The sequence below is a fragment of the Necator americanus genome, chromosome II (assembly GCF_031761385.1).
Source record: "Necator americanus strain Aroian chromosome II, whole genome shotgun sequence".
NCBI lineage: Eukaryota > Metazoa > Nematoda > Chromadorea > Rhabditida > Ancylostomatidae > Necator > Necator americanus.
Genome location: NC_087372.1, coordinates 16806459 through 16824647, shown reverse-complemented (window position 1 = coordinate 16824647; position 18189 = coordinate 16806459). Strand labels below are relative to the sequence as shown.

General features: G+C 39.8%; 2 protein-coding genes across 4 annotated transcripts; one reads left to right on the top strand and one right to left on the bottom strand.

Moving 5' to 3' along the window:
* Positions 1–4151: 4151 nt before the first annotated feature.
* Positions 4152–10164, bottom strand: RB195_018130 (uncharacterized protein; the record flags this gene model as incomplete). Of its 3 annotated transcripts, XM_064185423.1 has the most annotated exons (12): positions 4152–4266; positions 5491–5576; positions 5637–5741; positions 5805–5895; positions 5957–6060; positions 7089–7187; positions 7488–7639; positions 7744–7931; positions 7999–8203; positions 8252–8408; positions 8715–8797; positions 10110–10164. In XM_064185423.1, the coding sequence occupies 12 exons, from the start codon at positions 10162–10164 to the stop codon at positions 4152–4154; spliced, it is 1440 nt and encodes a 479-aa protein (XP_064041304.1). The 3 variants fall into 3 exon arrangements, with proteins under 3 accessions (XP_064041304.1, XP_064041305.1, XP_064041306.1); XM_064185425.1 differs by lacking the exons at positions 4152–4266; positions 10110–10164 and adding an exon at positions 5002–5161 and having other exon boundaries at positions 8715–8771; XM_064185424.1 differs by lacking the exons at positions 4152–4266; positions 10110–10164 and adding an exon at positions 5087–5144 and having other exon boundaries at positions 8715–8771.
* Positions 10165–13657: 3493 nt separating this feature from the next.
* RB195_018129 (uncharacterized protein) lies at positions 13658–15292 on the top strand (the record flags this gene model as incomplete). The annotated part of the gene is made up of 10 exons (XM_064185422.1): positions 13658–13693; positions 13750–13857; positions 13912–14033; positions 14108–14228; positions 14292–14391; positions 14442–14566; positions 14621–14755; positions 14807–14896; positions 15026–15164; positions 15219–15292. The coding sequence occupies 10 exons, from the start codon at positions 13658–13660 to the stop codon at positions 15290–15292; spliced, it is 1050 nt and encodes a 349-aa protein (XP_064041303.1).
* Between the last annotated feature and the right edge of the window lie 2897 nt (positions 15293–18189).

Here is an 18189-nt window from a genome sequence, read left to right as displayed (position 1 = left end):
CACTGCAATTAGAAAACTTTATCGATGACCTAATCTCCTTGATCTTCACTGATCCTAGTACTCCTTGATCTTCAGCGGTATTGCATAGTTCTAACAATGTTCCGTTGATATGCTAATTTACTGCGTCGCCGTTGCCGAGATGCATAGCGCAACATTTGCTGGGATTAATTGCGAGATACCATTTGGATGCCCAGAGCACAGCATTAGCAACGGTAGACTGTAAATGGGGGCGCATTACATCACGGTTTTCCGAGCTGTAGATACAGATATAGAGATATATCTTAATGTCGTCTGCATGCACTTGTATTGACACACTTGGATGGAAATTAGAGGAGATATTACTTAACACTTTGAATAATATTTCCAAGGCAGTGGTATTAACTATTCCATGTAGTAGTATGTAAACTATACATCACGCTGTGAATTATGTTGTCATACTACTGTACTGTTACTGATGAACTATTATTGTCTTTTAGTAAGAATGCATCATAGTGAAATGGAATACTGTAACATAATTCACAAAGCGAACCTATCATCACAGGACGTCTCTGAACCGATCGAGAGATGTACATTGCATGTATTTTGTGCACATTTTTATATCCTACTGTGAAATATGGAATCAGCCACTTGAGAAAAGAATCTCTCGAAGCTCATCGCAGACAATGTCATGAAAGTCGTGCTTTTTTATATAGCAGCCTATCGCAGGAACCCGAAATTACAGCTCACTCAACTTTGGAGGCTTTTTGAGTAGAAACGTAAAAAAATGAAAAAAAGCAAGAGTGCAAAGACGTGACCAAAAAGTTGGCTCTATATAAAGACTTTGCGGATTTTGAGCTACGGATCACATTATTCTCATTAGTTTTAGTAGTGCGATTCTACCACACAATGGTCAGCTAACATCACGGTAACGCGGCTGCTTAGGTGAGCGCAACGTTTTGGATTCTTTTGGCTTCTGTTTTCAGATACAATTTTCCATGGGATGGTTACTTATTCTGAATGAGGCATTTGGGAGGCTACTTTACAAATGTTGAGAGTTGCCAGGTTTTTGCGAAGGTAACGATGCCGAAACGTTGGTTGCAATAATGACTGTCAACAACGTTAGCTCTTCCTTCACATTTATAACGGACATCTCGAGAGACTTGTTAACAGTTCTACTCGTGTTCGTTTGTGGGGTCCACTCAAGTCATGAATCAATAAAATACGTTGGATCGGCAATCATTCATGTATCTAATATTGATATTAGATTCTTGATCTGTCTCGCTGCTTAGCGGTTCCCTTTCCTTTGGTTCTGGTTTGGCTTTATTCGGACCCCAGTTTTGAGTTATTTGCACAAATTTGGATTCATATTTCGCTTAATTGTTCTTCCTACTCTGCTATCCTTTCTCATTCGCTCTTGTTTGGCCTTTCTTTTTATCATATAAGTTTGCGTTTCAAGTACCCAAACTTGAATATATATCTTGATCGATCAATCGCGCGACTGTGTTCTGCCTCTGTGTTCAATATTCTTTCTGATTTTTGAGCTCATCTATACCCGGCAATGCCACCTAAATCGATTCTGTAGCAGTTCAGGTTGCTAAAGCACCTTTCGCACGCGCACAATAGCTATAAGTGGTATCAAGGAAGTCGACAAAGATTTACTTCCTTCACAACATGAACTTGACGTTGAAAACAAAGTCACTGCCATTTTTGATGTCCTAAAAGTTGATTGTCGCCCTTCAAGTATCATATCATTGCCAACGCCAGAATGCCGCCGAAGAATGGCTTTCCTGACGTTTATGTTAGAAAAGACCTCAGAGGAGGGAAATAATGAATTTGATTTAAGTGAGCTGCAATATCGGGTTCCTGGTTCGTTTCCCAAGTGGCTGATTCTATATTTCACAGTGGAATATAAAAATATGCACAAAATATGTGTAATGCGAATTATTTTATGACCAGTCTAAACGTCCAGCTAAAGCCGGACTTCAGACTGCTCATAAAATGGCGTATGGGTTTTCTTATGGGTTTTCTTATGGGCTTTCCCCTGTTTTCCCCAACAGTTATCAAAGAATGATGTTTTAGCATAAAATAACGTGGAAGGCATCATCCTACTGATAAAGATAATGTTCTACGTCAGATCATGTAAACTGTTCGTTACTATTTAAGCGGCCGTTTACATGCATTTTCTACTTTCCGAGGAAGGCATGCTACAAACTTGAGGTGAACAAAGAAGAAAATGGACACGTGGAGAAGTCATAATGTTGAAAAGCAACGCGCTCAGTGGCTATAGCTATGAACCATCCCATTTACCTTTTGCGACACGCACACGAAGCTACTGCGCACCGTTTCGACGCCTTTGGTCCATTCGCACCCCCTTATTCGAATTTCGTGACACACACAGACACACACGCAAACATGCACACACACGTGACAGAATAAGCCCGTTATTATATACCAGTCTGAACATGTTACATCTTTGCGCGGTTTGAGGAAAGAATTAGTATCGTCGTTGTACCTGAGGATCATCCAGATACCAGATACTCTTCGTTCTTCGCATCGTTCCATTCTACTTCGAGTGATGCCAACACTTGGTTGGAACTTCTGCAGTGATTCTCTCTCTCTTAAGCGAATTATTTTGACGCCAAAGTACATTGAAAGAGGCTAAAGCCGGACTTCAAACTTTCTGTGGTGTTCGCTTCTCTCCCCTTCACTAATCAATGAAAATTAACAGTAGTGGCATTTTCTGAGAAATTGGACTTGTGTATCTCCAACAGTGTTTCCTCCTTTTTTATATTATAACTAAAAACGAAAGATTCCATAGTCTTCTTTCTCAACGCGTCAGTTCTACATTTGGAGAACATTCGAACTTCAGATTCAAATACTCTACACCAATATATTCTAGACAAAGTTTAAAAGTATCCCGCGAAATATTTGTTTTCCTCCTGATTTCTCCAATACTTATCACAGAATGATGTTTTAACACAAAATGACGTGAAAGACATCATCCTCCTGATAAAGATAACGTTCCACGTCAGATCACATAAACATCTTGCTACTATTTAAGCAGCCGTTTGCATGGGTGTTTCCACTTTCTCAAATCGGGATGCTACCAACTTGAGGCCAACGAAGAAGGAATTAGACACGCGGAGGAGTCGTAAAGGTGAAAAGCAAAGCGCCCATTCGGTTGCACACACACACACACACACACACACACACACACACACACACACACACACACACACACACACACACACACACACACACACACACACACACACACACACACACACACACACACACACACACACACACACACACACACACACACACACACACACACACACACACACACACACACACACACACACACACACACACACACACACACACACACACACACACACACACACACACACACACACACACACACACACACACACACACACACACACACACACACACACACACACACACACACACACACACACACACACACACACACACACACACACACACACACACACACACACACACACACACACACACACACACACACACACACACACACACACACACACACACACACACACACACACACACACACACACACACACACACACACACACACACACACACACACACACACACACACACACACACACACACACACACACACACACACACACACACACACACACACACACACACACACACACACACACACACACACACACACACACACACACACACACACACACACACACACACACACACACACACACACACACACACACACACACACCACACACACACACACACACACACACACACACACACACACACACACACACACACACACACACACACACACAACACACACACACACACACACACACACACACACACACACACACACACACACACACACACACACACACACACACACACACACACACACACACACACACACACACACACACACACACACACACACACACACACACACACACACACACACACACACACACACACACACACACACACACACACACACACACACACACACACACACACACCTGACAGAATGAGCCCGTTATTATATATCATGATCATGATATATCATGATATTTCACTTTACTTCTTTACTTTAGTATTCTTGCTAAAAGAGTGATAATTCACCGTTGACAGTATAGTAGTAAAGCAACATAATTCTCAGCGTGATGTATAGTTGACATACGACCGCACTGGTAGTTGGAATTGGAACTGGTAGCAATACTTTGTACTACAGGCCTGGAAACATTATTTGAAGTATCAAATAAGATCTCTTCTAATTCCCCCCTCCTCCCCCCTGAAAAAAATGTGTCAACGTAACGTTATATGTGTATCACAATTAAACTGACAAAGGTAAAGATTTTATAGGGAATTATTTTACAAGTTAGGTACACTTTAAGAGCAGGTGTGGACATGTGTATCATTTCTGAAAACAATATATTCCAACTATAATGGAAAAGAGTAGAAGTGGGTGGAGGAGTAGTGTATCAGGACGCATTCTGCTTCTTTTATTCGTTGTTTTTGACGTTTCAAATAAGTCGCTTCCCATTCTGTAGATTCTGCTCCATAGCAATATCCCTTCACTAACTTTCACTAATTCTTTGGTTCCACAGTCCACTGCTGGCGTAAAACTTGGAGAATTCACATAACAACAAACTGATAATTGGCACAAACTTTGCAAAAGTGAGCAACAATACGAAACAAAAGTGTGGAATTGAAGTAGAGTACACGCTTCGCAGTATATTTCGCATTTCACCATTCTCAAACATTCTATTTGAGATTATAATTTTAAAGCTTTCAGAAGCAAACATTGAAGACTGTCATGTATTCAAGATGCATGAGAAGAAACGAAAAGCAGACAATGAAGGAATGTAATCAGAACTCATCAGAAGAAATTATTAGCAAATCCTAGGCAAATGTCGAAGCCACCGCAAATATCAGAGATTGGGAAGTGACAACTATTGAACAGTATACTTAGCTCCTCAGATAAACCTGAGAAAGCCTTTTCTCAACATTTCGATGCAAGCGTTGCATCAGATCTTCGGGATAGTTTGTATTTCTAAAGGAGCCGAATGTTTCCACTTCTCGTATCCACGTGGTTCCCCAGTTGTCCGCAGCTACATCGCGATAATGCCTTCAAATTTGGAAATGAGCACAAAATGATAGCGCAATAAGGTTTTCCTATGTTTCCCAAAAGAAAATATTTTTCGAAGTTGTAGGATGTATTCTTGATAATAATAAATGGGTAAAGAACGATAGCTGATTTGGTCACTATAGAAATTGTTACTAGTTTTGGACAGCTGCTTGTTAAAGGCATCCAAAAGGACCCTTGATAGGTAAAATACGTTGTTCTACAATAGGCGAGAGTATCGAGCCCTTAGGTAGAGTCACTTACTCTAGTAATGAATCTGTGAAATTAGAACGACTAACGATCCACCTTTTTGGAGTAGGAATGTTGCTCACCTAATAATAGCTTCCTCTGGAGCAGCAACAGTACCATCGTACCCAGGAAAATATATCGATACATAATGTACCCACATAAGTAACACCTGAAAGTATTCTATGGCTGCTGAAGTGAAGCAACCGGAGTCACGAAAGTTGCCACCTACACGACGAGTATCTAATACGCATTTGGCCGTATGTCCTACAGGTGCAATAGCCGAGGTGTTGTGGAATACAAAAGTCGGAAGATGATTGCGAAGAGTCCTTTCGCCCTTAATTCTCCTATCCACTAGGGAAATTTTCTTAGTGTCGGGTAAACAGCAAGGAATTCTTACCTGGTAGGAAATAGGTAGTTTATGTGTACGCAATATCCACATGGTTCTGAACTGAATCATTCCTATATTCGGTTTTTTGATCATTGTTCTTCTAGGTTATGCAATTTATAAAAAATGCATAATAATATAATCTAATAATTTTTTAAACATACTGCACATATTCAGCTAGTGTGAAATTTCCCAGTGCCAGAATCCTTTCGTCTAAGTCAGCAAATATAGAGTAGCGGGAATGATGTCGACTACGTTGAACACAGTCCTAGAAGGGAAAAAAAAGAGAGGCATCAGAGAAGAGTCGAGCTATTGGAGCATACTTCAACTAGTCCAGTTCCTTATTTAAAATAAGACGCCTCTTTATGACGCTGCATCATTGTGGTTCAAAGCTTATTCCCGAAAGAAACCCATATTTCTATTTATTCATTTACTATCGGTTCGTATGAAATAGCTGAAATATATGCGAAAACGAACAGCACTGTTATAGTCGAATACTCGTAGAAGGAAACAAAAAATGGTTGTTAAAGCCAAAAGGTCCCTAGCGAGCACTTGCGGACATTAAGTTTTGTCTTCGGCTTTCGACAATTCACTGGGTTTGCCAATTACCATAAACGCTATGAGAAACTTTAATAGCGTCAAATATCGAACGGTTGTGGCAAGGCAGGAACCGATTTCTTTAAAATAGATGGATGGAGAAGCGAGGCAGATTAAGTAGTCAAAGTTTGTAATGGAATATCCTATGTTTACAAAACGGTGGAGTGGAAATTGTTAAGAAGGAGATCTGTTCAATGCGACTCATTAATAGGAGCATATCAGGTGATTGCCGATATTGGTGTTCTCCTACGAATACACACAGAATGAGTTGTAGTTCACTAAAATGAGCGTAATAGTGCTTAATTCTTTCTAGTAAGAGAAAGGAAAAGGTACGAAGGCCTTATGTGAATCAGCTCCTCAATTATGCAACTTCTTACGCAGTAAAAGGCGGAGAATATAACTCTATTAAGCAGCAGAAGGTGCCCTATCCAAGGAATCGTGGGGCGTTGCGGATGGCTTTCATTCGGTTACCCGCAATAAGTTACATCTTTGGAAGGGGTCAAGATTGCAGAGGGTTTCATAGCTTTTTGGGATCGCTAAGAGAGGAAAGGAATTGAACTCTCTGTGATCGTGTTGTCGTACCCATACTCTTGAACTTTTTTCCTTCTCTTTCTATTCTAGAAGGATCCTATGATCGCCAGTTTTGTGATACGCTGCCTACAAATTTAGTTGAGGCCTTTCTGTTGGCTGCAAACATACCTCCACACCAACAAGTTGCCATTCCTTTCCCGGTCGATCTTGCCCTTCCTTGAAGAAGACAAGTTCAACTTCTCCACTTTTCACATAGTCATCGAGGAGCTTAATTAAAACCTCATTGGTTCATGGTACTGGGAATAACGTTGTGAAGAAAGTGCAAAGCCTGTTTCCTTTCTATTTTTTAAATTCATTTTCAATCATTAGTTCAGCTTATATGTAACTGGATCGTTTCTTTTCATTTCTGAATTCATTTCGCATTTTGTAAGAAAAGGAATCTTTAGAAAAAGTACAGTATGAGATGCGAGGGAAGGAGTGTCGTTCAGTTCCCAAAGTGTTTTATTTTGCTGGTATTCCATTTGTATTCCACAAAACCATTTCGAGTGTTTTCCTTCGAATGAATACCTTCCGAGAGTAATTGTCGATATCCTTGATATAAATATAGAAATGTTCTACTCCTTGGAGTTTATAGTGTTCAATCAGCTCAGCCAATAGCAGCCATTTACTCTCATTACCGTATATCGGTGCTAGACACAAAGATAAAATGTACTTGGGATCTGGAACAGTCACAATGTTTAGCTGGTGCTGAAATTTTACCACTCTTAGAGTTATCCGAAAAAATATTGTGTCGACATTGGAAAAAAAAACTTTAAATGCTTACTGTCAATTGTCCTGTCGAGTACTGGGACAGTGAAATTGATTTCGGCATCTTTACTTTCAGTGATACCCATGTAAGCAGCGCTTTGATATCTACAGCAATGAATGATGAAATTCGGGAAAACAACCGACTCTACTGAAGCTTCGAGCTCCACCCAGTTCTTGTCGAAATATCGACAGTAAACCTTCTGTCTGTAATGTAAAAGAACGTTATAGCTGAAAAGGGCCCAGCTAGTCTGTAGAATTTAGGTTCACCCACCCGAAATATCCATCTGCCTCGATGGTCACAACGGAATAATCGGGATAAGCGTAGGCACTTACAAGTGATAAACTTGTTTTCGGCCAGTTTCGCTTTCCAGTTCCAGACATTACATGCTTTTGTATTAGATTATAGAACGGAACACATGAGTTTATGCTTCTAGGGATAGTTTCGGAGACCGTCTTCACAGTGCTTAAGGAAGCAACTAGAAAAAAAGCTTTTTTGAAATTAAAAAAAACAAGCTGGTAACAACCTTTTTGTTGGACTTTTCTTCTCGACATCGTTGATAGCGTAACTTCCTGACTGGTACTCTTTGCCTGATCTATTGACGACGTATAGTTGTTAATAATGAAGAACAACAGTCCACATATTAACAGTGCACCATAAGCATAATATGAATATCGTATGCGCTATAAAATAATATTTGATGTACGTACAAAAACAGTAGGATAGAAAAGAGCTTTGGCTAAAGAAAATGTCCTGCAGCAATGCCCAGAAAGCCTCAGAAAGCTTTAAAGTTAAATAATCAGAGCCTTAAATTAGCTTTGAAAGAGCAACAAGAACAGCGAAAGCAGGAAACACACTGTTTCCAAACTCTTCAGTTTATTTCAATGGCTCACCACAATTTTTAAAGCGTCAAGAGGGGAACAGTTAGAATTGAGGAAAGAACTGGTAGCGTGCATAAATGTGCAGATTTTGACTTTGAAACACCTTACCTGAACACGTTCTTTTTCCAAAAAATCCTCGTATGCACCATTTTGGCAGATCGCCATTAGCACATCTTGGGTCAGAAAGAGACCTTAAGCTAGATTTACTTTATCACAATAGTAATATGTTCTCAATTCTGTCACGACACGGTCACGGTGGATACCGCACAATGTTCCCTGATTTCGACACATATTCTAGCAGATTCTGATTCTTATAGTCTTATACACAAGAGCACTAAATGTTCTACACATTTAGTGCTCTTGTGTATAAGAATCCTTGCATTATTTCCAGGAATCTTTTGCATCTTTCGAAATACCAATATCAGGCAGAATAAACTAAGACGTCCCCATGTCCCCTCTGACTTTTAGTTCAATTATTGTAAGGTTTGTAGTAATTTCACTATATTTGTCACAGTGCTCCAAGAATAACCGACATCAAGACAATGTGATATATTCGGGACACAGTTACACCATCGCTTTTTCGTAGTCGCACTTGTTCTAACATACAACAAATAGTTGCGACTATGCGGCTACGCTCGAAGTAGGCCGATGAATCTACTAGTTGTGATCGAAAAGAGATACTGCCTATATTTCTTGCCTTACTTACTTTCTTTCTTGTCGTTGGACTGCAGAGACGAGCAAGCGTCTCAGTTCGATCGCAGGCGAGCGATTATTCGACGTGGTACGAAATGGATGCAATGCAACATTGTGGGATGAAACGAAAATGGTGGCGACACAATAGTTGGAAAGGTCAGATCCGCCCTTGTAAAATTACGACTTAAACTTCACCTATCATTTGATGTGGTAGCAGCAGTCCTAGACATGTATAAGTAAAACATGGGGACGTCTTAGTTTATTCTGCCTGATATTGGTATTTCGAAAGATGCAAAAGATTCCTGGAAATAATGCAGGGATTCTTATACACAAGAGCACTAAATGTGTAGAACAATATCGGCAAGTGCTGAAGAGCACAAAACAATACCACTACTTCATATTATCAGAAAATTAAGAAAACTAATCAAAATGTAGCCACCCGAACAAATGGTTAATTACTGATGCGATAAGAATTCGAAAACACTCGTTAATCATATTAGAAAACAACGAATTTTCCGAATAGCTGTGATGGCAGCAACGACTTCTGATGAACGTCATATCAAAATAGGACGAGATCGGACTCGTTTTAACACGGGATTTTGCACTACGTTGTCCAATACGCCTTATAAAGATATACGACACCAAAATGGCTCATTGAATAGTATGGAATCGACCTCATCGTTTCAAGAAGGCCAACTTAGGTTGGTGAAGAAAGGTCGCAAAACTTTCCCATCTTCGTCAGCTTGTTCCGGCTTAGGATTTGTTTGGACTTCTCTACATCATCGTTATGACTGACGCCAAGAGACCTACGGTCTGGCATATGATCTACACCAATAACTACCCAAAATAAGATCTGGCAGGCCATAAACGCATGCTGAGAGTCAGCGTTTGACGAGGTGCAGCACTTCCTTCCTTTCCTCATTGAGAACATGCCCATAGTACAGAGGACCTATCTTTGATTTTCTTGGTTCTTTCCCTGAATTCTCGTATTCACATCGATTCTTACTATGGTAAATGTTGGTGTTCGCTGGTACTCGCCCCCTTACTGAGACACATAATCTTTTTTGAAGAAATTCACGTTCTGAAGAAATCCTAATGTTATTTGTATGCAATCTCAAAGCTACATAATTGATCATTCATCATGACATAAATGAACAAGCGATCAACACATAAATGTAACTGCTAACGTTAAAGAGACAGATACCATCAAGACTAACATTTCAGCATTCCCGAACACCGATTTAATCAAGTGTAGCTTGGATTTTTACAGACCGCGGTAAGGTTACTGAACACAGAAACGCCATCTCATTGAAGTGGCAGTCTACAGATGAGACTGTATGAAAAAAATATTCATGACCTCAGCCCGAAAAGATTCCGAAGAGTCTTACCACCTCATGGCCTCTTGCGGGTGCAAACGGCGGACTGCCATTCGAGGAAACGGAACGATGCATTGAAATCATGAGCATGAAGATATGAAGTGAAATGGTGATCAGGTCAATAAATATGAAGCGATTATTTTCAGCACAGATTAGACACGGTTCTCATAAGAGACAAGTCATACCTTGCTGCTACATTCAAAATAACAGTCTCAATTCCTGTCCGAACCATCTAAAGCCAACCTCTTCAGCCAATAATAACTTTACAACTCTTCAAAATGTTATTAACAGACCAGTAAGACGGATCACACAACGAGACGCCGAGAAACGCTGACACCGGAGGAGAATAGAAAAACCTCTCAACAATTACCATTCCTTTGGAATGATGCATCACTTCCTACTTGATGATCGCTTTCTCTTTTCTTTATACACACTATTCTTTTTGATTTTCTGAATAGACACCGTTTCCAGCCTTTGACGACAATGAAATTTCCCAAACTGCAACTGAAGTACATACATAGGCCACATGGAAGAGGATGCGTTCAGCAGCGAAAGTGTTTCTGTTGAGGTAAAGCGGCGGCCACTCGCGTAAACACAACCACCAACAACTGTATATAGTAGCATCGTCACCGGAATGAAATTCTCGAACGGAAAAAATCCACATCAGATCACTGATAGAGTGTATAAGTAGGGTTCAGGACAGATGAGCAGTGAGAGTTTCTGCGCGACAAAGAAAAGATTGAGAACTACAATACTCTGCATGAACATTGAAAAAGCGACGGTGAGTGACGGTGCGCCACCGTCGCTTGCTCATAACTGCTCATAAAATGGAAACTTCAGGACAACTTATATATCATTAGATTCCTCTCTTTGAGATATATGCAAAAACCGACATATTGTTGAGAAAGGAGCAAAATAACGCCAAATATGCGCAAAAAAGCAATAATTGGAACCTAACATAGCTTAAGGTTGTAGTTGAAAAGGTATTCAGAGACTCGAACTTTCACATTTGGTCAGAACAGCAAGAAATTGTTGTTGACGAGTACTTGAAATTGTTGATTTGTTATTTTTTTAGTCATCTGTGCGTCATTTTTAGTCATTTTAATTGTTGTATAAAACAGCGGTTCATCCTTACTTTGAAGGTTTGTTGCAAGGAAAGAAGCTGTCAAAACAGCCTATAAAATCGCGATTGAGCGCAACCATTCCTGAATTTTGTGAGATTTGTATTGTATATTGTATATTATTAACAATGTCACCTGATCTGACCGCTCCAGTTCAGCTGTCATTAATGCGATAGGATTTGAACTATCTCATCCTTTGTTTTATATATGTCGTTCGCATAATGACTACTATCTTTTTATACAATTCATTGTTGTTGTTATTTCAAAACTGACTCTAACTACAGCGAAAAAACGAGCTACCCAGCTGGCAGTAACAAATCCAACATAAGAATGAATATTAACATTTAGATAGTGATGTGAATTGGTATTATATAATGTAGTGAAGTGTTCCTTATTTTCGTTCCATGTACATATTTGAATTTGTTGGGATAAAATGTGGAATTGACATCCACACAATGTTTCCTTCCAATGCTACAGCAGTGACTGCCAATGGTGCAATAGGCCAGCCTTGGTTGAGGTGCGAAAATAGCCGGGCCGCGGAGTCAGATAGAAAAAAATCTCGAATAGCTTTGGAAACGATATCATTCAACTCGAAATGCTGTGGCGAACTCAATTTTTTGTAAATCAAGGACCGTAGTATTGAAATACTTGCATAAAATTTAATAGTAAGCTTCATGCTCTTCCTTTCTATGGAATGTTATGAAAAGAAGGTGTTATAATAGAGCGAGAAAATCTATTCAGAGGAAAACAAACCTTACAAACTAATGTACATTATCTGTTTCAAGAGTTCTGCTCAGGTTCTTTCGATTTGAACTCTGTTCTGGTGATTAACGGAGGTGCAAAGTAGAGATGAAATGAAAGGAAAACGACGAAAAGTGGGATTTTCAAAATTTGCGATAGTCTAGTGTACGAACGGAGTTCGTCTGTCTGCATACAATACAAATCTCACAAAATTCAGGAATAGTTGCGCTCAGCCGCGATTTTATAAGATGTTTTGACAGATTCTTTCCTTGCAACAAACGTCCAAAATAAGGATGAACCGCTATTTTATACAACAATTAAAATGACCAAAAATGACGCACAGATGACTGAAAAAATAACAAATCAACAATTTCAAGTACTCGTCTACAACAATTTCTTGCTGTTCTGACAAAATGAGCAGTTATGAGCAAGCGACGGTGGCCGACGGTGCCGCACCGTCACTCACCGTCGGTTTTTCAATGCTCATGCAGAGTATTGTACATGGAGAGTGATTACGTGCATACATCGGGCAAGAAGGAAAGTGGACTTCATGGCTTACTTAAAAAATACAGCGCCGTGTTCCATGATAATGTCAGATGTACTAGGCAGCGGCAGAAATTCATATACGAGGGATGATTTTGTGCTCGAACAGAGCTCGAACAGGCTAACCATTCTCACAAGGGAGTTTCTCTTCCGGACAGAGGAATTCGGAAGGTCTATTTGACAAGAAAACAATGAAAATCAGAGTCAGTTCTTTGAAATTTTGAGGATCTGGAAAAATTTGTCCAAAACCGGGTAACAAGTGCTGGAGAGACGAAAGTGTCTGTTTCTGGATGCAAATGGCAGCTTCACAAGATTTTGCTGGTTAATACTGAACGGGTGAATATTCCGAATAATAAGACTGTTGCTAGGCAACTACCGGCTATCACTAACTCGTAACAGACTGGATCCAATCGCAAACTATTCAAAATAACTTGATAAATTCCTTGATACCAAAACAAAACAATAACAAGTATTAGTGGCTTTATTCTACACCTTGGTACTCGAGTAAGTTCCATTTTTAGTTACACTTCCTATACATCCGCCGGCGACGAAGGAATCTGGCTGATTTCTACTACTTATGGGCAACGAGGCGATAACATTCGCCGCTGGAAAAGTGCTGCAGATATGGGGAGCACTCCATTCCTCTGTCAGTAACCTTTGCAGTTGCAGGTAGTCTGTGGCCGATGGAGGGTGATCTCACGGCTCGGTGCAGGTGGTTGCGGTAGTGTGTACAAAGTGGAAGATCTCCAGCAGAAGGGTTACATTGCCGCACTAAAAGTAAGTAGGTCAAGAGTTTTACAAGAGTTTGGGCTAATCAATAATGACCAATAGGTCGAAGCCATTGTTGAAGACGACAGTGGCGTACTAAAGCTTGAAGCAGCTGTACTGAAGAAATTAGCAGATAGAAAGAACGTAATACGACTACTCCAATCCGGAAAGCGCTCGAAATACAGGCAATAACAAATTTCGACGTTTATTGCGGTAGTCTGGCATGCGTGAACTTTGAAATATATGATTTTCGTTCCAGTTTCATAGTAATGACTATATGCGGCTCGGATCTGATGTCACTGAAGAAGAGATCGCCAGAAGGTTTTAGTGAAAACACCATACTTCGTATTGGTATATACGCACTCTATGCCATAAAACAGGTGTTAATGTCTAGAAGTGTCGTTAGCTACCGGATTCCTGCAGTAATCTCAAAGCCCTTACAGCTACACGAGATCGGGTTTGTACATAGAGATGTGAAGCCAGGCAATATGATGAACGGGGCTAGTGGAAGAGATCGTCGTATAATATTCCTCATAGATTACGGTAACTGCGGTTCAGACTGATGATCTATAGCATGCGCTTTCTTTTTTGAGGTATGGTACGGAATTTCGTTATACGAGGAGCTAAGGGGATATCCATGCGAAAACCAAGGAAGAACGTGCTTCTGCGGGGCACATTAAGGTATTGCTCATTGAGCGTACATAGGCGACTAGAACAGGTAATCAAGAACAAAAACCGCCCGTTGAAAATTACAATCACAACGCTCTTGAAGGGCCGAGTAGATGATTTGTGGGCGATGCTTTACATGCTCGGCGAATTATACGTTGGACTACCGTGGAATCGGATTACTGTAGAGAAAGAAATAGTAAAAATAAAGGAAAGCGAAACGGATGAGAACGTTTTTAAGGTACTTCATCCGTAGCAGACAAGTTTTGCGCAGAAAACCTACAGTTTCCAGGAGTGTCCAGAGGAATTTGTGGCTATAGCTAAGTATTTGCGGACGCTGAACTATCAAGATAGACCAGACTATTTTAAGCTGTACACATGGGTAGTTTTTATTATTTTTTATTACTTCTACTTAGCTTCTTTACAGTTCATGACGACTAGGTGGAGCCTAGACAACCATTACTGCTCTTCTCACGGATTAACCGTTGAATTCCCGTTTCTTTTGTTTCAGTTTATGGGCGCAATGAAACGGGAAAAATACACATTTTCGGATAAGTACGATTGGGAAGACGATAGCGTTTTCGCGGCAAAATTAAATACAGCTATTGACTACAGTACTCGCGAGAAGAAAACAAAAAAAGCGCTGGAAGGTGAGATTCCGTTCGTTTTTTTCTGTATCTTTAACCTGATCTATTTTATTTAAGGTTATGAAAAAGAGGCGCTTCTCTACACAAATATACATGAACGTAATTTTAAGGAAGTGGTGCTGGAATTATAAAAGTAGAGCAATAGCTAATTAACTATGTCAATAAAGATTCAAACTTTTGTACATATACATTGTGAACGCGGGGATGCAGTGTTTGGATTGCTACTCCGTTCCATGCAATGAAGTGGTGGATTTCCTGAGAATTCTGCACTTTGCATGGAGAATAAATGGAACAAAGATTGTACAAAACAGTGCGAGACCGACAGAGTAAGCCCTATGCTGTTCGTATACTGGGCGTTTCTTTGCTGGGACTATCCCCTTGCGGTTCTCCCCTGGGGGGTGGCCCTCTCGGCCTCTGGTCCAGGGACTTTCGCTCACAGTTCGCTCGGTCACTAGGACCGGTTAGTGGCTGCGAGTGCTCCTCTTGTCGCCACGCAACAGCGCTTCGCCTTCGGATCCTTCATAACAGCGTGCGCTCCTGCCCGCCGTATCCCTCGCAAGTGAAGTTTCGGACTTGAACATGACGAAAATATGAAACGCTTCTCATAACTTGAAAAGGCCACATATCACAAAATGGTTACGTTTAAACTAAGTGTTTAGAAAACAAGTTCTTAAGAACAAACAATGTGAAATAAAATGACCAGATTTTTCCTTCTTGGTTGTCGGAAAAAATCAGGACCAAAGCGTCTAAAATACTATTTTTTTGAATAAATTCCATAAACTCCCAACAATTCGCAGTGAGGAGAATTACTGAAGACAATCTGTAAAAACTAAATCAATGCTTGTCCGTGAATAATCGGAGTTGTTGGAACTGTCGCGTTTTAGAAATGTCCCAATGCAAAAACGTTCTATTCAACTGACATTTGACAGCTATCATCTTTTAAAGAGAATTACAATTTTTAAGACATATGTACCATTCATCTATAAACAATCTTTCAATGAATAATGGTCAGTTAACAATCAACTGTTCTTTTATGAAAATCTTCTATGAACTAGAATTTCACCACCGAGGAACACATATACTTAAGTCAAATCTGGTTCCTTTATTTTATTACGAAGGAATAGGTGAGATCAAGTAACAATGATAAAGTATTTCCTATTACTATAAAATTAGAACGGAGAAGACACCAGTAAATGTCAAAAATAAGGAGAAAACAAAATCCATTATATGACAAAACGAAGGAGATCACCGGACACCAAATCCAGTGAAATTGGTCTACAACCTAGGACAGATCGTGAGCAGCAAATTTGTCCAAAAAATATATTGAAAAACCTCCCCAAAATTTCAATCAATGTCCTGAAATTACCTGATATTAGTCTGATAAGTAACATCAGAAGGCCATTTCTCTAACATTACCTTAATATACGTAAACATCTTCTTCCCCTAAGAGCAATATCTTAACGAGTAGAAATCTCTCGGTTTTTCCCACCTTTTTACCTCCATCCAGTCCATACAGAATAGACAAGGAAGGCGCAGTTTCATCACTCTTCAAATTATTTGCCTTATAGGATTTCTTTGGAGAACATTAAAATATCTGTGCAGCCACAGCTACAGTCTTAAACCAGAGATTCTCCCTTCAGAAACCTTCCGCGTACAAATTGGAGTAGAACTACGGACCTTCGAAGATATGGAGAAGACTGGTACCAATTACATTAGAATCCTATGGTTTTTTTTCTTTGAGGAGCAGGAAGGCTGACCCTTAACATAATATAATAATTATGGAATGTAAGTCATTAAAAAGTTTTTAAATGGAGGAAGGAAGTGCCATTTAGGTGATTAGCACATTTTGAGCAACAACCGTTAAAAACCCCCTAGTCACAGTATGCAAAAGCGTAGAAGTTCACTTTCTGCGATCATAATCGTACACCTAAATTGTTAGTTAATAAGGAAGGGCTTATGAAGATAAGGTTAAGAGATTTTTTTGACTGTAGAATTAGTCATAAATAGATAATTCGAAACTTATACTGCTCTTTAAACTAACGAAGATGAGAATTGAAAAATAACCTTGTAATGCTTTTTGACGAAGAAACGTAGAAACGAACAAAATACATTCGAAGCAATACAAAATTAAACAATACAGAGCACCAGAAAGAAATGTTTAGCAAATATGATGAAGGGCACCTCCACAAATATGATCCTGCTTTGCTCAAACAACAGATCAATAAGATTATTGGGAGAGATTAGATTTCAAGGGAGAGAACATAGAAAAGCAGATTAAAAGGAGAGAGCAGAACTTTTGCAGCGATTTTTCAAAGTAGAAGCAATCATAGGGTCTCCAGAATGTTCTAGAAAGGACATACCTCGCCACGAAAATTCCTGTACTGAAATACTCCACTGATCCAGAATTAGCCCCTAGATTTGAATAGTAGAGAATTGCGTAAGCATGCAATGAAAAAAGGAAGCGGTACGGAGATTTTATAGTTTGTGGCATAAGACCACATGTTTCCATTTACTATTTAGAAGCCTTTCGTTGCGGTTATGTAGTTTTAAGTAAATTGTTCCAGGTACAGATTAACACTATCGTCGAGGTAACGCATCTTCTTTAAGTATAGTAGAAGAACTTGATGAACATAAAGATATTGGTGCTCCGTTTGCACTTGCGTTTGCACTGCACTATTTCTTTGTTTCCGTAGAGCCATGAGATGTCCAACTTTATCGTTTAGTGGTAACTTTGATCAAAGCAATTCAAGCGAGTTCTGAATTAGTACAATGGAGCCGGTTCGTCCTATTCCGGCCGAACAGTGAACAATTATTGGTGCAGTAGTGTTCTGAACTTTGGCCAATAAGTAGACAGGAGCCAAATCGGCTTCCGGTACTCCTCGGTCCGGCCAGTCTTGCCAGTGATAGTGAATACAGTAATGAGGTGATTCTCCTGGTGCCTTCACCTCCAAAAAAGTACATAAGTGACTCTTATATGTCACTCAATCACTCAATCTCATATATTACCCCCATTTTTGCGCAGTCGGCT